The following is a 26,033-nucleotide window of genomic DNA, read 5'->3' as shown; positions in this document are numbered from 1 at the left end:
GCTGCTGTTATTTGGGAAGGGAAAATGGTCAGGACCGCTACTGCTTCAAATGCAAGTAGTCTAACAGTTTAAATCAGTATACCCCAAGAATAATCCTAATAGCGTGAAACTTGAGAAGTACTCTGAGAAATCAATAAACCAGAAAGGCACGCATCCTAATTGACTATGCTAACCCTCCTGGTTCCTCCTGGCTTGTGGAATCAGAGAATAAAGATGTTGGCAGATGTTGCAGGGCTGCTGCTCCCAACAGCAGTTCTATAACTTACTAAAATTCTGAGACTGCTGGGAGCTAAATGAGCTACCCCAGGATAAGAGCCATCCCAGATTCAAAGCATCTTCACACCAGTCAAGAGGAACAGACACATTTCAGGAAGAGGATGATATAAATCTCAGAACCACTAAACAGTGCACAAAAGCTCCCGGGAGCCTGTATTCAGAACCAATGAAAGGACTCCACAAAGACCAGAATGGAGTCGACTCAGTTTAATGAGAGGGTGTGGAGGCTGGGGTCCATGAACCAAGAGGGCTACCTTTGAATTCCACTTGAATCCCATCTTGAGCATATCGGCCCTGCTACAACTCTGGTTTCCACAAGTCCAGAAAGCAGATAAAACAGTACCTCCTTAGAAGGGTTTTAAGAATTAAATGAGATAATTTAAACCCGGCAAATGTATCATTTCCCCCACCAATGTATGTTTTCCTTTATTTCTTCTAAAGAAACAAATGTAATCCCCTCCCTGCACACATGCACACAGCAACATGAGCACAATTATAGGAAACTTCCAAGGTGGTTAAAACAATCCTGAAGAAACTTCCGGATTTTTCCTTTTTAAAAAATAAAACACATTTTTCATCTTTCTAATAGTAACAGCATATACGGATCTAAAATATTTTCAAATTGTCTATTTTATATGTTCACTATTCCATAAACATACATCGAATGCCTATTATTGTCAGTATGATAGAGACTGAACCTAAATCATAGTCTGGTAGCAAAGTCCAGGAATGAAGCAAAGTGGCGAGCACGGTACGTAACAGGAAGGCATGCAATCCAGCCGCCCAGGAGAGGATCAGAGAAATTTCAAGCGCAGATGTGATGACTCAGCTGGATCCTGCCAGAGAGGGTGAAGGTGGCCCACCACCCAGTGTAGGAGTGCATTGTAGGCTGAGGGGATGCTGGGCAGTACTAGCAATAACGTGTGCAGTTATCTTCTTCCCCAACCCCTTGTTATTTTGCAGCATTTCACTGTAGGGATTGTAGCCACCTTGATCACTGGCACTCCCAGTGCCTGGCACGGCCCCTGGTGGGCCGCGGACTCTCGGAATATTTACTGAATGAATCAGAGATGGGAAATAGAGATGACAGCATCTGGGTGTTTATACAATTCTCAAAAATAACACAGAGACTGTAAGTATATGCCTTTCTCAAATCGCCTAGGATACAAGAGAAGGAAACGCATGACAGGTGCAAGGAGGAAATGCATGACAGACAGACCTCTGTGATGTACGGATGCTAATAAAGACTAATAAATACATGCATAAAGTGGAATGAAATGACGTATGAAATGAGAACAAAGGAAAATAGAGGCCTTTATGCTCTGGAGGGCTTGCAGAATCGAAGCTTTTGCAGAAATTGATTTCTATGTAAAAATGATATCCAAACTGGTAACAACCATCTAGTATATGTGGTTTTATCTGTAGACAAATGGAAAAAAGGTAGGACATGAGACTGAAGATTGATACTGAGGATTTTTTCAGATTACCCCAAATAAGATGGATCCGCTATATAATATTCACCTTTCAGTTTCCTATGAACAAAAAATGTCTTTACATAAAACTGGGGCAAAATGGAAAGTTTCACAACAAAATAAACCTAATTCACCTGGTGATGAAATGGCAGTAGTTCCCACATGGCGATATTCTCTAACATTCTTTCAATTGTCTAATATTATTCCTGACCAGGGTTGGGATGGGTGCTCTCTATTCTCCATGGTTCTAACTCTGCAATACCCAGTTAGGCCCATCCCATTCAACTCTTTATATCTGGCCAGTGGCAGAAGTAGAAATGGAATGAGGAGAGGGAGAAAACAAACTCCAGCAACCCCCGCATTTAGTGCCGGTGGTGTGCGGGGCATAAACACTCACTGCAGCCTGCCCTGCACTTACTCCCCTCCTTCTGGGAAGAACACACTCACTTTCTGTCAGGGAACTGGTTTTCCTTCACCCCACAGTTTTAAGGGTGGGCACTGACATGATCAAGGTCCTGCCAATCACAGCTTGGCTACCCCCACCCCCCACTTCATAAGGATGTGGGTTGAATATGAGAATGTGTGACTCAACCTGGGCCATGCTGCCTGAGAAAAAAGTCAACATTCCGGGGCAGTCCAGAGACGGAGGGAGACCTTCAGACCTCTGTTGCAGCACCCAGATCCAGCACAACCAAAGGAAAAAATCCACAACTACTGAGCCAGTCAATGTTTTCATCCACATAAACTAATTTGAATGGATTCACACATGCAACGAAAAGAAATATGGGTAATAAGTAATACTTAGAAGTAAAACTAAGTATCTTCCTTAGAAGTAAATATAAGTATGTTCCTAATACCTTGAGGAAGAATGACAGATTATAGAAACGTAGTTACACTGAGACACAGAACTGGATATTAGGGATTAAAAAGGTTTTTGTGCACTGGAGTGGAAAACCTCTGAAGACCACAAAATTGCTTCTATGGAAAAACGTGTTCCAACTACAAAGCAAACTTACAAATAACTGTTTCACAATAGGCTAGTTATGAAATTTCTCCACTATACCACATACTTAAGATTACAGTTTATTACTTCATAACTTTTTCTAGCCTTTACATTTCATATCTTGTTTTCATATTGTAGCAGAATCCTTTACATAACTAAGCATTCCTATGGCTTTACACATATGTAATATTTATACTTATATTAATACCATTATTGCCTCTCAATTATCTCAGTAGAACAAATCAGGACTCAGTACACCCATTTTACAAAGATATGTTAGTTACAAAGGATAAAGGACTTACTTGTCTCACAACCTGTTGACAAAAGTAGAAGTAGGAATCATAGCCCCAGTGCTGCTAAATTTTTAACAACTGACTGAAACACCTTAGAAGAATTATTACCATCGTTCCGCCAAAGGAAAAAGAAATGTGAGTGTCAGTGACGAGCCAGCTGCTGACGCACATGCAATACCGATAGTTCCCACAGCCACCTTGATGGAAATGTATTATCTTCAACTTACAAATGAGAAAAACCTTCACTGTCAAGACGCAATTTATAGTGAAATAATCAGAGTAATCAATTTGGAGAATTGTTATCAATGGGAATTAACAGAAGGAACAGTGAAGGACACAGCAGAAAGGAATCAAAGTCAGGAGACATATAACCCAAATCACCAGACCCATTTCACTGAAAGTGACATTACAGTTAACTTAAAATATTTAAAATTAAAAAAATCATACTTGTTTACTACCTTTTTTTGCTTTTTAATGGAAGTTTAAGTAGGGATTCCTTACTATCCAAGTAATCATGAGAACCTCTGACGTTACAAAATTGTATGGCCAAGCAGGCCATAACACTACGCAATATTCTCTATGAACCAAAGAATTAATCCCCCTGGATTAACTCAAACATTCATGCTGACTGGTTTATGTCAATTCTTTACCAGTCTCTTCCTCATTGTGAAATGTTAAGAGGACCCTCTATACACAATACAAATCACCCATAAAGTAAAACTGAAAATCTTGTAAAAAAAATATTTTAAAAGGATGACTACATGTGATATTAGAATATCTAAAATTCACACAAAAAGCCATTAACAAATGACACATAGAAGTTACACATCACAACACATGAAGAAAAAAAATCAGTGATGTTAAAGTGCTTCAAGAGTAATTTGAATACTAAAGGATAAAAAGATTTTTGGAAGAACTGATAGGCAAGCTGTCAAATATTTTTGTAAAATCGACCTTTATGATAACTGTGCTACTCACATATGAAATGCTATCACAAAAAGTTTAAGGAAACTTATGCCAATAATGTCATTTTTCAGAATTTTAAGTGTCATCTCACAGTGCAGTTTAAATCAAATTTGTTAGTGATATCACAGAATAAACTTACATTCTCAGTATTTGATTTTAACTTTTCAGGACTTTTGACTCCCAATTATTTCACATTATGACATTTTTGCCTCGGTTTCTAATTGACTTATTCAAAAAGGGTAACCTTTCTAGTTTCAATTATCCTTAGATAACAATATGAAGCAGCAGAATATAGCAGTAACTATGTACTGAATAAAAAAGTGAGTGATAATGTTAGCATAATTTTAACCCATTAATCACAACCAAAAGCTTATCTCAAAGTTTTTTAGATCAAATATATGGTGATGGAAGGAGAACTGACTTTGGGTGGTGAACACACAATGGGATTTATAGATGATGTAATACAGAATTGTACACCAGAAATCTATGTAATTTTACTAACAATTGTCACCCCAATAAATTTAAAAAAAAAATAAAATAAAAAAAAGTTTTTTAGTTGAGCAGTCAGTTATCTAATGCCAATGCAGTTAAAGTGTGACCTCCACTTCAATAAAATTCAGTTGAAGCCTTTCTTTACTGAAGGAAAGGAAACAAAAAATAGGTCAATTCCCAGTTCACAAGAGCTCTTGAAAGATTTTAAAATGTTTTAGTAGAGACATTTCAATTCTTAAGCTGACATTCAAAGGAAAACTCGCTAGAACTAAAATATTTCCAAGTGCTTCACTAAACATCAACACGTAATGTTTTTCTATGTTTATGCTGATCAGATTATTCTAAAAAATGTTTTTCACTCGTTTTCTAGAATTTAGCCTGTATGTACTTTATGCCCCATGGCCACTCTCCTTCAAAAACCAAGGTAAAAATTATTAGAAGGCCCATAGTAAATGCGATTATAATTCTCTGCCCTTCTGCAAGGGAGAAAAAAAATCATCTATAGAGAAATTAACACTTAAAATTTGATATACATTCCATCTTAACAGCAAGATGTAACATCAGGACATGTGTTTGAATCTCGTAGCGTTTCTGTGTTGAGCATCTGTTTTGCTTCTGGTTCTGTCCAGTTCTCACTCAGAGCCTCCCTCTTCTCCTCCCAGGAGCTGTCTCTCCTGAAGGAAACATCTCATGTGGTTTCTGAGTGGGACCCACTCAGTCCCCACCCAAAACTTTGTGCACAGCAGCCAGCCTGGGAAAACTAACCCGTCCCCAAGTACACAATGTAGTTGTCACAATGGTGTGTAGGTGTGACAGTGTAGCTTGACAACGGTCAAGATGGTCACCAGGCCTACCCAGGCCAGTCGTAATCCTCCCAGGGACTTTTCTCCCAGAGCCAGCCCTGAAATCAGCTTCTCTGCACTAAAACTGCTAAACTAGAAAGCTGTGTCAGGGGCCTTCTGAGGGCTGCCCTCTTCATCGAGTGGCAGCACCTCTACACAGAATAAAGCCAAGTAGAAATCAGCAGAGCCTAGATTTGAGAGGAGACCTGGGAAGAAGCGGAGCTCTGATTATAGGTCTGTAGTTACAATCTATTCACATGACACCAGAGCGCCTGTATTTGCCAACCGAATGAGCCATAAAATTCATTCTGGTTGACTGTGTTCCTGTAATCTACAAAAACACCAAAATCCTGACTAATCAACATTTGGAACCTCGTTACCACGTTACAATTTCTTTAGGTCTCAGTTTTTAAATAATAAAATAGGATTGGTTTAGACAGAAATACTAAATTAACTATTCCCTAAGATTTCCCCTTGGATGTATATATCTATTGCCAGTTGAAATTTGTGTCAACTAAATGTTTAAGTGTTGATTTTAAGCAGGAAAAGGTGCTAGCATATAAAAAAAGAGGTGTACAATACTTTCAGAAACATCTGCACTTAATGCTTATTCATTTCTGACATGAAAATCAGTAATAGGTCAAAATATCTGTTTTTCAGCTTTTCACAGAAAAACTTGAGTAATTACTTTTTAAAAATAAAATATTTGTGACAGCACTTTTAATTCTGTTACAACAAATCAGGTTGCTCTTAATTCAATAAATAAATTTCACCAGTAATCACAATTAGAGATTTAAGACCTTATGCATAGAAGAGTACAAACCATATACAGAAATGGATTTATATTGAAATTTCATTTTATTAAATGTTTCCTGATGAACTAAATTCTGACCTCTAATTAGATCTCAAATTTGCAATTCCTCAGAAATGGTAAACAATTATGATACAATCAAATACGAAAAATATATGCCATTCTACCAAGATAACTGAAAAACCATATGATATAAAATGAAAGGAGATCCTACTCTGAAATAATTAAATCCTTGCTGTAACTATTCTGAGTCTGTAAACATATTATAAATAAAAGTGTTCTCAACTGTTCTTCTAAATAAAATTCCTTTATTCATGATTGTATTCAGAGTTCTCAAAACAGCATATCTGGCACACAGTATTTCGGGGGTGACAGAATGTTGGGGTTCGACTGGTAGAAAGGGGAGAGGTAGCTGAGGAAAAATAAGGAGTGAGGACTCTTGGAGAAATACAGAAGGAGGCAAAGGAGGAAAAAACTGGGGAGAGATTCAACAGGCGAGAGATGGAAGGAGAAGGGAAAGTTGAATTGATCTGGGAAGAGTCTAAAGGCGGGGTAGCCGCAGGAGGGTAGAAAGTGGGGGAGGGAGAGCCTGGGGAAGGAGGAATGCAAAGGATGTCACATGAGCAAGAGGAGGTGCCTTGGGGAGAGAAAGAAGTGGGGAGGGTGAAAGGAAGTAGAGAAGAAAAAGGGAAGCAGGAAGAAAACCAAGGGCAAACAGAGAAAGAAGGTAACTTCCTACCTACCTGAGTAGTTGTCAGACCAGAAAGTTACGTCACTCTGCATATAAATACTATTTAAAACCTTAATACTCGTATTCAACTCCAATGAAAGTATTCAATATATTAATAAGTTCATTACAATTCATATTATACATATACATTTATCTGAATACATGATCCATAAATTAATAAAAATAGAACTTATTACATCACATTTTTGTTACACATTTTTTAAAGCTTCACCTTAAATTTAGAAGCATTAGACAGTATACTTAAATTTCAAAGAATTTACTTGCTGAGCACCAATAAATACATTCAATGGCTAACTGACCCATCTTCCCCCAACCAGAGCAATATTAAATGTCCTATGCCCTTTAGCAGCAAGTCACGATGAAGAAAAAGCAATACCATTTCCTGGAACGACGATGTCAGAGCTTCAGTCCTTTCTTCTCTGGTTATTTCCCTTTGCTAAGTGCGCATGTTTGGTAGAACTTCTACCCTCCTTTCTGTCATCTTTTTCTCTGGATGCCATTTTACTAGAAATATCCTTTGTGTTTGTTGACTTTTTCCTACTTTCCTTGGTTTTAGCACCTTTATCTAGTCCCACTTTCTCCTTTTCTTTGTCCTTTTTACCCTTAGGAGACTCTTTCCTGGATATATCGGAATCAGCCGTTTTCTTCTCTTTTCGATCGTCCTCTTTTTCTTTCTTCCCCTTTTTTCTCTCTCCATCCTTACTTTCCTTCCTTGACTCAGGCTTCTCTTTTTCTTTCTTGAGCTCTTCTTTAGTGAGTTCTTTAACTTTCAAGTTACCCAATCAAAGGAAAACATGTTTATTGAAAGCATCTCTTAATTCACAGAACAGCAACTTACTGTAAAAGTATTGTCTTTATTTAAAATCTCCCCACATACTTGAAATGATCATTCAAAAAGTGACCTTAGCCCACTAGTGTTAAGTTGGTAAGAACAGATGCAAACCTCTATAAAGTACCAACTGAAAAAGAAATGCTAGAAACTTGCCATCATATTTTTACAGCTTGAAATATGGTATAATTTGTCTTAAAACAAGGTTAACATGCAATATTATTCAAATGAGTTCATCCATGAAGGCAGTACTTACACAAAGTATTAACAACTCACATTTCACAACTATAATGACATAATTAAAGGAACACTGACAACATAAGAACAAATTTTCTGTAACCTGCAAGTATTTGTATAAAGATAATTTAAAAAATTTTCACTCTAACAAAGAACTATCTATTTAAAATATTTGTGCTTATAATACTTGAAAACAATAAAATGCACAAATGAAAAACTAAATACCATTTAATTTTTAATTAAGAAAAATACAATACCCATGTGAGAATAAATTTTTAAATTCATTAGCTATAATGTGTTTAAAATGACAAATAGAATTTCTTTTCTGCTCATATTCAACATTATGAAATCAGTATTCCTTTAAGCATGTTTCCTGTTAATTTATGCAGAGCCACTCAAGCTGATATACGAGTACATGTTGCCCATGCTCATAGGGGACGGGGCAATTCAATGAAATACACAGGCAATTCCAAGTCTTATGTAAGACATTGCTTTCAACTTGCTTCATATCATGTGTAACAGTGCTGCTAGCCAAAGCTTTGAATTTCACCTTCTTGCTCTCTCATTAGGAAATCATAAGAGAACAAACGCATATACTGTATAATGCAGCATTTAGGCAGAAATGAAGAAACTGAAATGTTTCTTTAATAATAAAATGTGGAAGGTGTTTTTCCCCATCAAAATCATGTAAAACTCCCATAGCACAAAATGCTATTGAATTCTTCTCGAAAATCTTATTAAAATCTTGTAGAAATACAGAATGGCATCATAAAGAATTAACCATCCAAGTCCCCACTCTACTGGAGTGTGGTTACACAGAGAAAGACACTGGCGAGAGCAGAGCGCTAGTGTAAAGCTGTCAGGTCCTATTCGGCACTTTTTTTTTTAAATACACTATCTTTAATGTTTAAGTTGCTCTCGAGATCAAGAACTAAAATTATATTTTACTGGCCATTTATTTCATAATTATTTACATAGGAATAAAATGGCGAAAATTTTGCTTTCTTCCCAGGAATTATTCAGGTGGGATACAAAGTAGAAACATTAAAATTTCTGAATCTTAAAATTAAAATACAGACCACAAAACCCTGCAAATCACATAGTGAAAGTCTCACCTGTTAATGTCTCACCCAAAACAAATAAACTACAAACAATATGCCAAGCACTTGAACATGAAAGAATATTACAAGTTTATAAAGAAAATCATGCACTTCCCCCATGCCCCTCTTTCTGAAGGACATAAATATTTACATAAGAACAAGAAAAACCAGAGGGATATAAAATAAGGCAGCAATAATAAGCTGTTAGCCTACATGTAATGGTTGACAGGTATAGTAATTTTGAAAGAATTATAATATCAAACACAGCGAATTCTATACCAACATATGCAATGCTCCAGATTATGTATCTAAGTTTCCATTTTGCTGAAAACTTTAAGATTGATCACACCAGCTTTTATTGTGCTCTAATAGTGTCACCAGCTTTTGTAGAAAAGGAATCACTGATGAATTCATCTTTTTTTCCAACAGTAATTTAAAAATTCAAACTAAGCAAGTTTTTAGATTGGAAGGTAGGATGTGTATATGTAAATTTATATTTAGTAACAATATGGTGATATTGTTATAATACGTATGTTCTTAATTTAAAGACTGCTACAAAGTTTTGATAATATGAAAAGGAAATTATTTAATATTACAGGCTTGAGACAGAAAACTCTTTAATGAAGTTTTGATAAAACTATTTATGACCAAAGGTGCACCCCAAACCAAAAAGCAACAATGTTTAGCATTAGTAGCTGTATTTACATAACATATCTAAAAAATGTCATGCATTTTCAAGCATTAAACTTGATTCACTCAAGGCTAATATGAAAAATAGAAAATACCTTTAGCCTTAGTTTTTCTCTTGGCTACCCCACCAGGTCCTTCTGTTGGTGTTTACAAGATGAAAATAGGTTATACACAGAAAATATTTAGGTAATTAAAAATAAGTATCTATAAAATAGTTAAAATTTATGTGTCTATTAAACAAATTTTCTTTCATTCACCACTTAAAAAATACACTCCTTCAACATATAAATATCTATCATTTATATGTCATTTTAGAACCTTACTTTCACTTTCAATAACAGAAAAATACATTGTAATTAGCCTATGATTTAGTCAACTTCACAACGTGTGATAGACCTGAAAGAACTGTTGGCTTTGGAAATGTCTAATTGCCATCGAAAATGGTACATTCCTCTCAGTGGTGCTTCCATCATCAGTGCACTTCTGGTCATTGATAGATGGTCAATTACGAGCACCAGGGGAGCCATTAGCTGAGGGCTTTAGTATCCTGGTCATTCATCACTGCCACCCAAAGAAGGACAGACTATTTTAATAGAATTTTTGTCTTTACTGTTTGAATTATCCATCAGTTTTTTTCCCCATAGTTTCAAACTTTCTTTATAAAAGAAATTACACAAGTAAGAAACACACTATTATGCCGATCTATATTAACTTTTTTACTCTTCATCTAAAAACTTTGCAACGGCTTTCTGTTTCCTCTTCTGCCAAATGAAAGCTCTGATAATGGGTTTCTTTTTAACCCTATAACAAATGTCAACACCATGTACCTCTCAGTATATTCTTATTCCAACCAGGTTGTACTCAGCACCCCAGCCAACTAATGTCTTGGTCACACAAATGCTTTGTTATACTCATGTATCTGCTGATACCATGTATCTTTCCAAAGGGGCATTCCGAGCTGCCAGTCCATTTTCTAGGCACATCAGTGTGGGAGGAATGGTGATTACTGTTCACCTCCTGTGAGGCAACACCATACACAATCTGTCACTCTACAACTCAGGTCTAAACTACTGTCACAAGAAAGCCCCCTAGCCCTTTTACACTATTCCTGTTGGAAACTGTAGAACCCACTCTACATGTTTCTCAAAACTGTAATCACACTTCCACTTCCAGTATGAGGTATTTTTACTCCTATTCTGTTATACTGTTCAAACCATCCTCCGTTCCTAAATTCCTTCCCCTTTCTCTATTCACTGAGATTTGTTGCCATCAAATGAGGTAGTTATCTGAGGATGGTAATTTATTTTGGTTGAACTATACTCATCATCATTCGGGGGAAAAAGTATTAGTATGTCTTATCCCTGACTACATTAGAAAGAAAAAAACATGAATTAACTGTTCCATGTGGCTTTCTACATCTGTCCAATTACTTGATATACACATATAACCATAACCTGTCTGTGTATGGGTGTTGTGTGTGTGAGTGTGTGTATGTGTGACAATTACTTTTCACAGACAAAACGTGATTCTTTCCTAAACTCTATTAAAACCAGCATGCCACATTGTAATACTGAGTGCTATCTTGGACTATGCACTCAAATTTATTTCAGAATAAAATATCAAACCTAGTCTTATAATACCAACTTTTAAATGCATGGGTATTATCCAGTATGCAAAAGAAATTAGCATACAGTAGTAAAATGTACTTTTAGTGATGCTCATGTCCCCTCCTGACTCCTGTGTGTTCCTGAAATGCAGGCCTGGAATTTCCCGTTAAGAAGCAGTGGTGGGAGTCCGACTGCAGGCCCCCCACCCTATTATGACATAGCCAAAAGAGCAGTACTGTTGAAAAGGCTCGAGTTAACTTTTGTCATTAACAAGCTAAAATATTAGATCAGCATCAGATTAGTGAAACAAGAAAAAAGAAGCACTTTCATTAAAACTTTCCACTATGGGTATAAATCCTTAAAGAGATACAAATTAACAATGTATAATACACTATGTAAAATTCTAAAGGATCAACTTAAGCTACCTTTTTTGAACTCCAAGTCAATGATTTTTTTTCTTCTACTTTTAACATGACAAAGACTGAGCTAATAATTTAAACCACAGTGTTCATATTCGGTCTCTGAAGTATTGAAATAGTACAGACATGAAAGAAAGCATAGAATTGGAAAACAGAAGGTTAATGGAGAAGCCCCCAAGTAATGAACAGAAGGAGAGAAGAGTCAAGAAAATGCAGTGTTCTGAAAATCAAGGCAGCAGTTTTAGGAAGAAAGGTATGAACACATGTTGAGGATGAGGACACTACTGAATTATGTTAGTTATTAAATGGCCCATAAGGTTGTTCAGTTTACAGTTTTAGAAGCAGTACAAGAGAAGGTGATGTTACAGCAATGAGAAGACACAGGTGGAAAGAAAGGTGAGCAAAAGCCCAGGGTGCTCCTGAGGGGCTCTCTTACCTCCTTAGAAGAAAACTGATCATACGTGTATGTGTAACTCCCCAAGATTCTCAGGGGGCAAAAAAAGGAACAAGGCTTTGAAGCCTGTCCCGTGTTGGCATGCTGTGCAGGCTAGAGGAAACAAAGGCATGCCTGAGTTAATGAGAGGGAACATGATGAGACCACAAAGCGGAGGCACAGACACAAGGAGAAGGGTTAGCTTTGGAAACCAGAAGATGCCACATGTGAAAACAAATGACCAGTGAGAGAGGAAACAGTGATTCAAAACAATTCAAAGAGTAAAGAAATGCTGCACCGTTTAGAGACGGAGGCAATGCAACCCAAGCCAGAGGGGCGATCTTGGTAAAGCAGAAAGCAAACCACCTCTACAGAGGAAGGAAGATGGACGAGTGTGTAAAAGGTTTCAAATACCTACTGAAGAGAATAACTCTCACAGAGCAGTGAGCACCTCACAGACCTTCATTCAGGTAAAGTTAGATCTTTTTCCAAAAACAGTGTGAAGCCCCATGGAGAAGGGGTCAGTGGTGATCCAGGACTGACGATAGCATGTCGAAGGGGGAAAAATACAAGTCTGGGACATTAGAGAAGTGGCCCCAGAAAAAAGCACAGGCACGTATGTAAGACTTTGCTTTTATGTAAGTCCTAATTCTAGACAGAATTAATTTCTTATCACTTGTAATTATGGTTGATGTCTCTACGGTGTCAAAACTCAATACATGTGCCGTATTTTTCTTTCTTTTTTTTCTCTTTACTACCATAGCCAAAGCCTAGGAGGAGAAAAAAGGGAACAATTCCATCAAACAATAAAATTCATGATAATACAACAACTCCTTGAAAATAGTGTCCAAATGGTGTGGAGAAAATTATATCAATTAGAGCCTGAAAAGGAAGCATCTTAGAATTCTGCAATCCACTTGGATAAAAGTTGTTTTTATTGATAGAGTACATTCCAATTGAAGGCAGTTGTCAAAGAAGCAGGAGGATGTAGTTACAGTCAAAGAGAATGGCAAAAAATAAATCACCACCACGTTGGTCACTTCCGTTTTGCACTGTATGTTTATTCTGATGGTTTCTAAGGTGCCTATCGTTAATGACCCCGCTGACAGAAATCTGAAAACAGTAGGTCTAGTATTCTTACCTTAGAACATGAACGAGTGGCCGAAAGGCAATTAATGTCATTTTGGCAACTGCTTCAGAGCCACTATCCTACACACATTTTCAAAATGAAGTGTTCTGTATGACGTTAAAATGCTCAATCCTTAAGCGAATGGGTGGAGCTGCGGTTCCCCCACGTGCAATAGACACAATGTTAGCAGACTGGTTCTGTGATAGAAACACAAGTAGCTACTGCAGATTTCCAGAGAATTGCCACAGAATTGGGAGGCAGGGTATCACTTCACACTCGGTCATTTCAGTCACTCCCATGGTCCCTGGTGAGACTCGTGACTTAATTTGAGCCTCAGTTTCTCATCTTCGTCCTTCCCATACTGAAACATCATAATTTATTCCAGCATTGACTACAGATAGCAGAGAAAGGCCCAAATACCTAAGTAAAGGACCTGGGAACTCGGTAGGCTATCACTCTAGAATGGATGTCTCGTTTTGGCAAAATGCATTTTTGGACACTACGCCAAGTTCCTTTTTATTTTTACATAGATGGTATAAATATATTATCACAGGCATTTTTATAAATAGGAAGCTATAAGCCTTCCAACCCTGTATGATAAGCAGGGAAGGGAGGATAGAATATGACAGAACCTAAACACTAAAGATTAAAGCGGGATTACATCCAGAGGCGGAGACTTCAAATCAAAAGGCCGACTCAAGTACAAGTGAGACATGGAAAAGATCGGGTGAAGACCTCTCTTAGCATAGGTCACTTAACCTTTATACACTTCAAAAAAATATGTCCGATAATTTTTCTCACTTACTTAAGCTGGTTTAAAAACAAAAACATTGGCGTGTTTCATTATGCAATGGGCAACTCCCGAGGTTCTCACACATCCCAACTAACCCTAGCATATACTTAATAAGTATCATCTGTTGGGCTCAGCTTTGAAGAGAGATGCAGATGAAGCATGAGACCTGGTTCTTAACGCCAAGGAGCTCGCAGTTAATACCTAGTCCTACGTATGACATGGTTATCTCAGCAAATAACTGAGGCAGAGAATTCGGCGTACTGTCCCAGCAATCAACGGGATGACAAAGTCTGTCACTGAATTTCATTAAAGTGCTCCAAATAGATACTGCGATCAAAGAAAATGCCACAGACCAAATCGCAGAAAACGTCTTACTTGTTTTGTAGACCAGAACCTTCCTGAGAAAGCGTCACTGAGCATCAATGCCCAAAAGGTGTAACTGCCAACTGGACAAGTTAAAAATAATGGTCTATGCCTATATCTGCTTTGGATCATCTTCCAAAATTATAAACACTGGGATAGACAAGGAAACATTTTGTTCAATCTCATTAACGATAAAGAAAAACAAACCAGAAGCCAAGCAGAAAAAAGTTTTTCTTACATGTTTGGATACAGCTCTGTAAGACAGAGAGGAAACTTTCAGAATAAAGAATGGAGTACAAGATGAAAAGGTGGGGTCACCCAGCACCCCACTAAGCCCAAGTCACTTGCACAAGTCCCACGGGCAGCAAACTGCAGCTAAGGTCAGGAATTTAATAAGATCAGCACCTAGAAGACGCTTCTCCACCTGACTTGACCCCGCCACTCACGTCCCAGGGAAAATCAGGGCTGAAAGAAGCTCAAGGGCACCAAGTTAAGTGCCCAGCGTGCCACTTCCTTGTCTTTGCACCGAACTCCAGAAAACCCAGTGCCTTTTCAGTTGGACAAATGGCAGTGTGTCTGAAAAAGTAAAGGCGGCTCTGAGGGGACAACACCGCATCTGATACAGAGCATGTTATGCAGGGTTCCTGTGGGTATTCACAAGGGGAAGAGCAGAGTACACACAGTACAGCACAGAATTCTGCCAACTATAAATATTCAAACATGCACAACTTTGCCTTTGGAAGTACGTTCCTCAGTTTAAGCTAGGAAAATATATTATGCAACTGAAAACTATACAATAAATTCTTGGAAAATTAAGAATTATAACATATATAACAAATAAAATTTAAGTGAAGTTATTTCGATCAGCTCCAAAATACTCTATACCAGTTTTGCAAACAACTTGATTTTCTCACCGAAACAAGCCATAGGCACAAGTTGAAGGAAGTCACAGAAGTCGGGGGTTCATTAGCTACTTTTAGTAGGCTTTTACCTACTTCTGAGGTTTTTCCAAAGGGACGATTAGAGGAATACTACATAAACGGCAAATTATGATCTCACACCCTTATTTTTCACTTACAAAAATAAAGCATAATTAATTTCTGTACATAAAACGTGTGTTAGTATAATGACAAAAAAAAAGCCTGATAAGAAATTAATGATTCCAAACATTTTTAACACACATACTTAATTATTTACTTCTCATAAACAGATCAAACACTTTTTACAGTTAGTAGCAATGAAGCATTAAGAAATAAGACTGCTTAAAAAAATACATCTCAGACATCTGGCTAAGTGAATTTCATCGAGAGGGAGGCCTAAGAATACTTTTGAATTTAAACCTAATGAACTCTGATATTTCACAGCATTTTGAATTTCAAATTCAAAGTGGAAGACACAAGTATGGGCAAAAACTGCATAAACTTTCAGAAAAAAATATTATTAAACCATACTCATTTGTTCCAGAATACTAACATTCCAAAATGAAAAGCTTTTGACTGACAGAAACATTAACAGAATAAAACATATTCCCTGAATAACTAGGGAAAGACAAACTAGAGTTTTAATAGCCATTTAAGCTTGAGAAGATCACTGTCCAATGTACAACATCCATATCTATTTCCAAAAGGAAGTTAAAATAATGCCTTAAAAAGAATAAGATGACCAAATTGGACAGTTCTCCCTGACACATGTAAATGATGAGTAGAGGTGGAAGCTGGTGTAATGGTTTCTACCAAGAAACTAAGTTTGTCATGGTTCCCTCTGAAAAAATGGGCGAAAAATCTACTTACAGAAAGCAAATTCATTAAATATGAAAAAATAAGGAATGAATATTTGAAAAGTAGAAATTATTATAGATAAAATATTAATAAAGGCAAATATTTTCTATTAATAATTTTAAGCCCTATGAAGAACCAAAGCTAAGTTTCATAGAAGGTCAGAGATTTAAACACATGAAATACCACTCCCTAACAGAAAACAAAGGTCTTATGTCTTATCACTTTCAAGCTATAAGAGCTTTGTTGGAGGGAAGAAACAGATGAACTCTCATTTTAAGAAATGTGTATTATATATGGCTAATATAATTGGTTTTGATATTATTGAAGCAAACTACTTTTAAATGAATTGACTTGAAAATGTTTTTAAGGTGTTCTAATGGCAAAAATGTATTCTCCTAAAAAGAATGACCACTTTAATAAACTTACAAATCTAAAAAGTGTATTATACCTAAGCCAAAGTTGATAGTGAATTAATGCGGTAATACAGGAAAAAAAATGGAAAAAGACTTACTTGGGATGGATAATTTTAATATGTACAACATTATTGAAGATACATATTCACATTTTCCTTCTTGTGTAATATGTCTACTTGAAAAAAAAATACAAATTATTTTCTCTGGGTGTATATTTGGAAATGAGATTAAAAATAAATTTTGCTTTCATAGACAGAAATATTCAGATATACTACTATCTGAATACAGTAATTTAACTATGCTAAGGCAAAAACATGGGGTTATTTTCAAATTATTTTAAAAGCACCATTAATACAGAATTTTACATTGAAACTGGTATTAACCTATCTGACAAATCAGTTAACCTAGACAAATTACAATAAAAAAAATCAGTTTTTTAAAGAACCATCATTTTAAACATGAGTTATGTTAAAGATCAACAGAGCATTTACTTTATGAATCATGCTAGAAATATTTTGATAATCAAGTCCATTATAATCATCTTAATTAATAATGTGTTAAAAAGACAAGCATCAAGGGTTAATCACAAAACAATTTGCTGTTAAGTTTCTAAATTTAGTTCAGTGAATACATAAGCTGAAACAAAACAATACAGAAACCAATTATACCACCAAAAACACCCTTCTCAATGTACTTTGCAGACAGCTACGAGAATGAGGAGTGCCAGTTTCTTCACTGCAAATGGGGAAGCCAAGGAAGGGACTAGCTAGGAGCTGTACTGGGGGAAAGACCACATGGTTGCCTTGTATTGTTCGATCGCAGCGGCCCCACTGCATGTTAAGCCCTGGGTGAGCAAAGGGAAGAAAGAAAAAGGAGACGGCTTCGGGTTTTCATAAGCCAGTGACTTCAGTCCCTGAATCAAAGTTACTGGTTATGTAAATCCAAAATGACACAAGTCTTTCCCTGAACCCCTTCATTCTGTGACGTACCATCAACACCATCTGTGGTTTCACTTTCGTCTTCTTCTTCTTCTAGCATTTCAAAAGGAGTCATTATATCATAGAGAAACGAGAGGAAACCATAAAACCAATCTGAACTTTCCTCGGCTAAAATATTAAGGACTTCCTCAAGAGAATCAATATTTTCATTACTGCCATCTTTGGTCAGGCCTACATAAGAATAGAGGAAGAGAGAAAGAGAAAATAAGGAAAGCAGTTAGGTGGAAAAAAGAAGCTGAGGAAGAGTGATCTCAAAACGGATACGCACACAGGTTTACAGAAGGTATTTTGGAAAATAAAGGAATCCATTAAGATGCACACCTTACAATCAACTCTCAATTATATGTAATAAAGGAAAGACACAGTTTGACCAATCCTCACAATTCCTACCAGCCCCTACCCAGGTTTGCTTTTCTCTCAGAGAATCTAAAGCTGAAAAATACAAAATCGCATCAGCCAAAATCGACTGACTATTGTCAATGGGAAGAGTGAATAATATAGTATACGAGAGTAAAAAGACAGATACTTCAAACAACCTCCAGATTGGCTCATTTAAGAACCAGATATTATCGAGAGTTGATTATACAAACATGCACATATATCCATAAATATTCACTGAAAATAGAAAGGTTCATTTCCTCAAATTTTTCCCCTTAGCACCTGGAGTTAACTTAGGAAACTCTGAAATTAACATGAAGAGCAGTATTACCGTTCATAGCCTCCATAAATGGGTATAAATGCACTCACATTATATAACTCAGGTAATTAACTTAAATTTTAACACTATCAAATATGTTACCTTTATAATGCTCTGGCTACTGACTCATGGTCCTGTAATTTTGGCCAATAATAAGAGTCAGTTGTTAATAATAGTTCACTCTGCCTACCAATATGAAATGTGATCAAGGCCTTTAGACAATCACTTGCAGTAAGAACATTGCAAAATTCTCTCCCACATCAGTCCATGAAATTAACTTCTCCTGCAAAGACACTTGACTCCCACTGTTTGTAAGTCGTGGTCCCAAAACAAAGTAATATTGCTTTTATCATCTATTTTCTTTTCTGTAAAGAACTGGTATTGGGTAGGAAAGGTCGCTTGGCTCCAGTAAATATCAACATCCATCATTAATACCAAGCTCTATACAGCAAGGCCCATAATTCCGAGGAGAAGGAAAAAACAAACCAGGGTGGAGGGTTCTGGCTGGAAGAAATACGAACATCAGTGATTTTAGAGGTAAAATTATAACCACCTAATTTAGTATTTCAGGCTCTGACAACACAGAATTTCTCCACACAGCATGAGTACCACAATCAAGATTGACAGGTCAAGGATAATAATAAGACAATGAGTATTAATATCAAGGATTATAGTGGATTTTCCCCCACTTTTAGTCCACGGAAGAATGCCATTCTTCATGTATTTGGGGGAAAGGGACAAATTGCAGTTGGGCCCTTAAATTATTTTTTGACAAACCCAGAGTGTTTTTTCACTAAATGTAACAGATGGCAATTGCTATGAACAGAGATCTGTATTCCCACCCAAGTTTCTGCGGGAATAACATTGTTTCTTCTTCTTGCCTTAATACACTATAGCTGTATATTTACAACAAACATTTTTATTTCTCTCCATTTTCCAATATAAGAACTTCCAAGTATTGGATATAAAATATGAAACTTGACCACCCTTCGGTGTGACATGTTGAAGTGTGTAGCAAGTATGCAAAAGTATTTAAATAAAACTATTTACCCAATTATACAACCTTCCTATGATTCTTAAGATAAAAATGTTCTTTATCCAAAGAGAAAAAAAAAATATTCTGGGTGTATAATTCCTTAACCGCTAAGAAGTGGCCCAAACCAAAGAGCAGGCTGTGATCGCCTTGGACCGGGCAAGACTCAGTCCTCTCCTCCCTTCAGCTCACTCATGCATCCTCCAGTCTACAAACGTTTGCCAAGGCTCTCGGAATTGTTGCCTGGCTCCCTTTTGTTCTCCAGCCACACCTCCGATGGTGCCAGCTAGGTAGTAGTCACAGGAAATAGGGCCATCATGTAATCCTTAAGTGCTGCTGCTCTTATTTAAGATGTAACATCTAAGAAGATGTTACTCTCACCAGTTAGTGCTTGGATCCTTTTTCTATCAATTTTATTTGGGAAATAAGTTTGCAAAGAATACATTTTCAAGCAACATAGTTTTCAAAAACCCAAACCAAAATCAAACATACTTTATTTTAAATAATTTGGCCACAAAAGTAGGAAGCTATGTAAATCAGAACAGGGTTAGAATATTTTCAAAGTATATCGTACGGGCCATAGCCAGAACAATGAAAAAATAAAATTGATGATGGCTATTGATCTTGATTTACTCTCACATATTTCATTCTTTCTTTGTATTTCACAAGAAAAACCAACCTTAAAATGTGAAAGAAATGTAAACATGAATGTGTACATTTCCTCAAATAGATAAAATTTAGATATATGCAGATTTAAGAAAACAGAAATATCTATGAAAAAAATGCCAAATTATGCAAGTTCAACAATCTCAACTATTATGACGCCCGCCACGCCGAGCTCTCCCCTAATCTCCCACTCCCTACTTTCACCCATCCCTTTGGACACCCTCTACCTTAATCCAAAACCCTTGCCGGTGAGCTGCCTCTCCAGTGAGAATGCACCCAGGGTGTATGCTCACTGAATTTACTCCCCTCCTAACTTCTCCCTGAACACACAGAGCCAATTACTGTCTCTGTACCCCAAGAACTTCACCAGGTTTTCTTTGCCACTACCTGCCAGTAATAGAGGCACAACTAAATGACAACGACCTCAAAAACTAGAAAAGAACTTCAGTCATAAAATTCAAGTCCAGTCAAGGTTGTATTTCACGTGGAGACGTCAAACGTCACAGGTCAGAGGACGTAAGTGAGCCTGATAGCTCACCTCTGCTTTGTTTCATCTTTACTGAAGCCACAAGCCAACTGTGAATTAGTACATATACACTGCAAAATAGTTTCTCTTATCTTAGCCTCTGTGCACTTAACAGTCAGACTACCAAAATTAACCAAGATTCACCAAATTCGGTTCCACTTCTGAACAGGTAATTCTTCTAAAAGGAACAAATTATGATTTGTTCATCCCATATGTGTCTACCTGCAAATGGCAATGTTGTGAAATACAATAATTAACCTCTTAATGGTTGCTTAAAAACCTTAAGGGGAACAAACTCTTGAAATCTAACTATAACACTAAAAATGAAGTTTTTAATGTAAATCTGTTATAGAAATCAGTGTGTTTGATAGAAAAAAAATAACACATTTTAATTTTAATAGTTGACACTTCCCACCTGACAGACCAAATAGCTGATTTAAAGCTAAAAAGACCAATAATATACAGTAGATGAGAACATTATTTCTAAAAATGAGGAACCTCGGCCCACATGAAGTTATTTTTAAAATTAAAAAGCTTCACTATTCAGAATCCATCATTTAAAGTAAAGTAATATAATAAAGTAAAAAAACCATTTATAGGCAAGCAAACTGGTATCATTCTGATATGCTAAATTCCATATAATTTTATTTATTTTGCATGCTTAGGATTACAGTCTTCTGAGGATTTACTATATTTATATAAACTCAAATTTAGATATGTAACACAAAATTATATAGAAAATTCCATTAAGGTTAAGACAGGAAAAGAAATTTCATAGATAGTTAAGTTTCTACTGTAAAGTAGCAAACATTATTCCCCCTGAGCAATAATAAAACATAAACTAAAATTAATAAGCTACATTACATTTAATCGTAACTAAACCCTTTTTTCATATTTATGGGGAGGTGAAGATAAATCTACCAATAACAGTTTCATTGGTGATGTGGAATCCCCCCATTTTTCCATGTCCATAAAATATACACAAAATTATGTGTTTAGGAAGAATTGCTTTGTGGCATTATTTTACTAAGCTTATTGTAGTGTATAACGCCATGCTATAGTCATTATTTTTCTAAAGACTTCAGTATGAAAAGTTTTAATACACATTATGTTATAGACTAAAGCAAAGGAAATGATGCTGTTTAACAAACAGAAATGTATCTCACAGAGGCCAGATTATAAAAACTTGCATATTAAAACCAGCACCTTCCTTTCTAGTAAGCCAGCATTTTAAAACAAATGAGGGAATATCACATATGTACTTATTAGAATGATAAAGACAGGTAATTCTGGTGACAGAAAGAGAAGGGCTCAATGCTTCCAAGACAAAGAAACACAGCCAAAGACTATTAGTTCATATTTTAATGTTACCTGTAAAATATGCAGAGCACATTTTAAGATGTTTGCTACCACTATTTTATTTCAATATGAATTTTTGTAAGCCTTATAGAAATTACATTTTCAAATGGACGTGGATTATGTCAAATGATGCTAAAGAATGTTATAATTAACATATCCGAATACAGACTAGCACATTATGTATATGTTCAAATGTTAAGTTCAGAACATGAAGTGCTTTAAACCTGAAAATACATACGAAATTATTATAGTCGTACTTATTCAAAGTGTATGTGCAAGAGTTGTATAAGTTATCCACTTATAAAAATAAACTGAAATGTGAGTCCGTGGAGAAATAACTAAGCTATTTAACATCTCAACAAGAATGAAATAATATGATTTAAGTGAGAAAATATCTTCTATAGAATATATACCGTTGACATAGACATGATCAAGGCAAAAATGTTCTTTTATTTCCAGCATTTCACCAACACTAACAAAAAACAAAATGTCTACTTGCCTAATAAAACTTTGGCATCATCCACATCAAAATCTCCGTCACCATCAGCATCATAGACGCCTAGTTTTCCTACAAGAGGGGAGAAATGATGGATATGGGAACAAAAGGGGAAACAAATTTAGTAAGGTGTTACCACTCATTGCAGTCCTGTATATCAGCCCTAAGTGTTACCAATCCATACAATGCTTTGCTCTTTTAATCCTGAAAAGCAGTGCTAAATAAATATCTTACCTAAAAATGATGGGCAATTCACTTAGCGATTCAGGAAACATTCACCTAACAAATCTAAGAAATATAGCTGAGATCATATTTTCCTTAAAGGTTTAACAATACCTTGATTTAATCATTTCAGACCATTTCCTTTTATTTTACTGCTAAAATGATTTTAGGTAAGATTTTCAACATACATAAGAAATAATATTGATCCACTGCCAATAGTCACATGAAATGTAATGTTTCTAAAGTATGAAAGTTCCGCCATCGATATTCAAAAGAAAAGGAACACACACCACTTTCTTTAAGACCACTTTCTTTAGTCTTAAAGAAAGACTAAATATAAATAATTAACATCCAGTATAAATACTAAAAATAAGAGGACAATTAATTTTATATTTTACAATAATGATTTACAACTGAAACATCAGGAATCAGCCTTTTAAAAAAGACTTCTGGAAATAAAGTATGTAAAACTGGCTTCCTGAAATTACAAAGGAAAACTTATGGTTATCCTACTTAGAAACTTAATTAGCACTAGCCATCTACTTACTACTAAGAACAAAACGGCTTAAAACAGCTAACCTGAGAAGACAGCACTACCAGAGCCTTTCCTCATCGAGAAGAGTAAACACGTATTTGAAGGTTTTAATAAAGCTTTATCATGTAGGAGCACTGTTATGTCTAGCATCTCAAGTCATATATGTTCAATTCCCTAAAAACCATCTTAAAAGCAGCATGATTTATAATTCATCATTGGACAATGGCTGCAAAGAGACATAATAATGCACAGCAATATTTTAAACAATATTCACAAATACAGCATTAGTACTAAAAAATCAGTTGGCAGCATTCTTACCATTTCTTTAATAAAAAGTAAATTAAAACACTGCATAAGAGCAGGCAGAACTTTGGAGCAGTTATGACCCATCTTTACCCGACTAGAGCCCTTGTCTTACTTAGGAAAATAGTAAACTATAAAGAAGGCTGGTTTAGCAAGCACACACACATTATAAATGATACTAATAAATCATACTAATAATGGATACTAATAATAATTTCATTTTCTGTTGCTAAGAAACTGAAAAGCACTGATCTGCAGGCGGAGGCTATATATATATAGCACAGAGCTCAAACAGCATTAGAAACATAAAAACAAAAAACAAAACTATCCTTTCTGACAAACTAACAAGAGAAACTGGTCCTGCCACTTACAGTTTCTAATGCAGGTGATAACTAACTTAGTAGAATATAAAGATGACATTTTAGAGACTAACACAGGAGACTTACAATGCATCTCCAATAGCCTACCTTGAAGTACCTCTGATAAGTTATAACGGAAGTCCTTTGCTTTGGCTGCATGCATGTAAAAACACGAAAATTGTTACTTGTGCTTAAATGTACAAATACTTGAAATCTCTTCTTTTGTTTAATGGACTTTCCCTAGCAACATATCACTATAAGTTAATGAAAGCACAGATCTACTCAGAAGTTTGTCTCTACACTAAAATTCTTCCTCTGTTAGTCTATCAATTTATCCAGAGACACTTCCCTTTAAGTGTTAAAAATAAGAAGCTTCAATGAAACGTAGATTACATGTAAGCATGCTGTGTTATTCTTTGCCTTTCGCCCCCTCCCCTCCAGAAAGATGGATGTAATCTAACAAGTAAAGGAGAAGTACAGGAGAGTCTACAGAAGGGAGGGGATTTTCTATACAACACTGTACATCTAGAGAAGTGTGCATTTTTTTTCAGTGACAGGGTCCACATCTTTCACTGAGTTATTAAAGAGGAAGACCATTTGTTCACAATAGCCCAAAAATGGAAACAATCCATATGTCCATCACTGATGAATGGATAAGCAAATGAGGTGTATCCAGCCATACAATGGAATATTATTCAACCATAAAATGGAGTAAGTATTGAACTTTGAAAACAGTATGCTAAGTGCAAAAAGGCAGACACAGAACACCACACACTGTATGATTCCATTTATATGAAATGTCCAAAATAAGCAAATACACATACACAGTGTATTAGTGTTTGCCAGAAGAGGGAAGGAGTAGAGAATTGAGAGTTTTGCGGGAAGGACTTATGGAAATATTCTGGAAGTAAATAATGATAACACAAAATGATGAATGTATTAAAAATCAGTGAACTGTTGCTTTTCAAAATTTTACATTATTGAATTTTATGTTATGTGAATCTTATCTCAATTTTTTTAAAAAAGGACTTGGTGAGGTTTAAAAAAAGGAGTACGATTCTAAAATGGGAAAGGATCATTAATGCAAAAAAATCATGAAAAATTGCAGTGATTATGGGGAGAGAAAAGGAAACATAAGGAGAAAGGAAGACAGATATCAGAAATAACACAGCAACTTCCTCAGACCATCACACAGACGGTTCCTACACACACACACACACACACACACACCAATTCCAACAGGACACAGAGGGGTGTGCTTTGAAATGCTCTCTAAGACAATGTCTTATGAATTCTATGTTTATTATCCATTAATGGTCCTTAAATGAACTCAGTGGCTTATAACCAATATTTTAAAAATTCATAGTGTAACAAATAGCACAGAAATTATAGAGTATTGCATGTAGTGAGAGTAAGTGCTGTTTGATAAACCTTTTCTGTGTGGTATACATAACAATATAAAGTCTACTGTTCAAAGAAGCTGAAAAGCCACTACTCCAAAGAAACTCTGATTACATAGCCCTTTTTCCCACTCTACTGGGAACCACCGAAGGTGACAGAAATTAACAGTACCAGAAAGATGCTGATATACCTTTAAGATTACTAAGGGATATCATTTACGCTCTCATATATTCACATAAGAAATGATAGCAAAATTCTTACCTAAAACTTCCTCATAATCAACAAGATCAAACCAGACAACAGCTACTGATGTCCAGACTCCGAGCAACGCAATGACCATAAACCACGTGAAGAAAGAACTGCCAGGAAGTCCTCCTTTCCTCCCATTCTTGTGTCCTCCATGCTTTGTGTCTGTTTAAAAATAAAATGATGTACAACGTCATTACAAAAGAAAACACTTCACCAAACACCCGTTTTCGCTGAATTATTTCTCCAGTAATTTAATAGTACTCATAATGGTAAATCATTTCAAAAACAGTTTTCCCTTAAATTCTCAAAACGTGTTACACAAAATAAAGATTCCAGAAAATGAAAGAGATTCTGTTTAGACTCAACACATGTTAAAAAACCCTAACTTCCAAGTAATGAAAGAAATAAACTATTGATGGGCTAAGTATATTTTTATAACTAAAGGTTGATATAACACTATATTCCTTCCAAGTTCTTTATCCAAACTACCTA

General features: G+C 35.9%; 1 protein-coding gene across 5 annotated transcripts in view; it reads right to left on the bottom strand.

Moving 5' to 3' along the window:
- Window positions 1-26,033, bottom strand: part of ASPH (aspartate beta-hydroxylase) — a 196,583-nt gene that overhangs the window by 137,808 nt on the left and 32,742 nt on the right. For 2 of the 5 annotated variants that reach the window (XM_019752429.3, XM_088799408.1), the window contains exons 2-4: window positions 25,554-25,703; window positions 24,000-24,044; window positions 22,476-22,544 (exon numbers count right to left, since the gene is read on the bottom strand). In XM_019752429.3, the coding sequence (XP_019607988.3) occupies window positions 22,476-22,544; window positions 24,000-24,044; window positions 25,554-25,703 (264 nt within the window). Of the gene's footprint in view, window positions 1-6,179; window positions 7,673-9,857; window positions 9,900-22,475; window positions 22,545-23,999; window positions 24,045-25,553; window positions 25,704-26,033 lie in introns of those variants that run through there. The other 3 variants (XM_074318815.2, XM_074318817.2, XM_019752427.3) reach the window with 2 other exon arrangements.

Source organism: Rhinolophus sinicus, chromosome 7 (genome assembly GCF_057876585.1).
Source record: "Rhinolophus sinicus isolate RSI-liver-muscle chromosome 7, RSI-T2T, whole genome shotgun sequence".
Classification (NCBI taxonomy): domain Eukaryota; kingdom Metazoa; phylum Chordata; class Mammalia; order Chiroptera; family Rhinolophidae; genus Rhinolophus; species Rhinolophus sinicus.
Note: the sequence above shows the minus strand (reverse complement) of the source record. Positions and strands in the feature narration are given on the sequence as shown.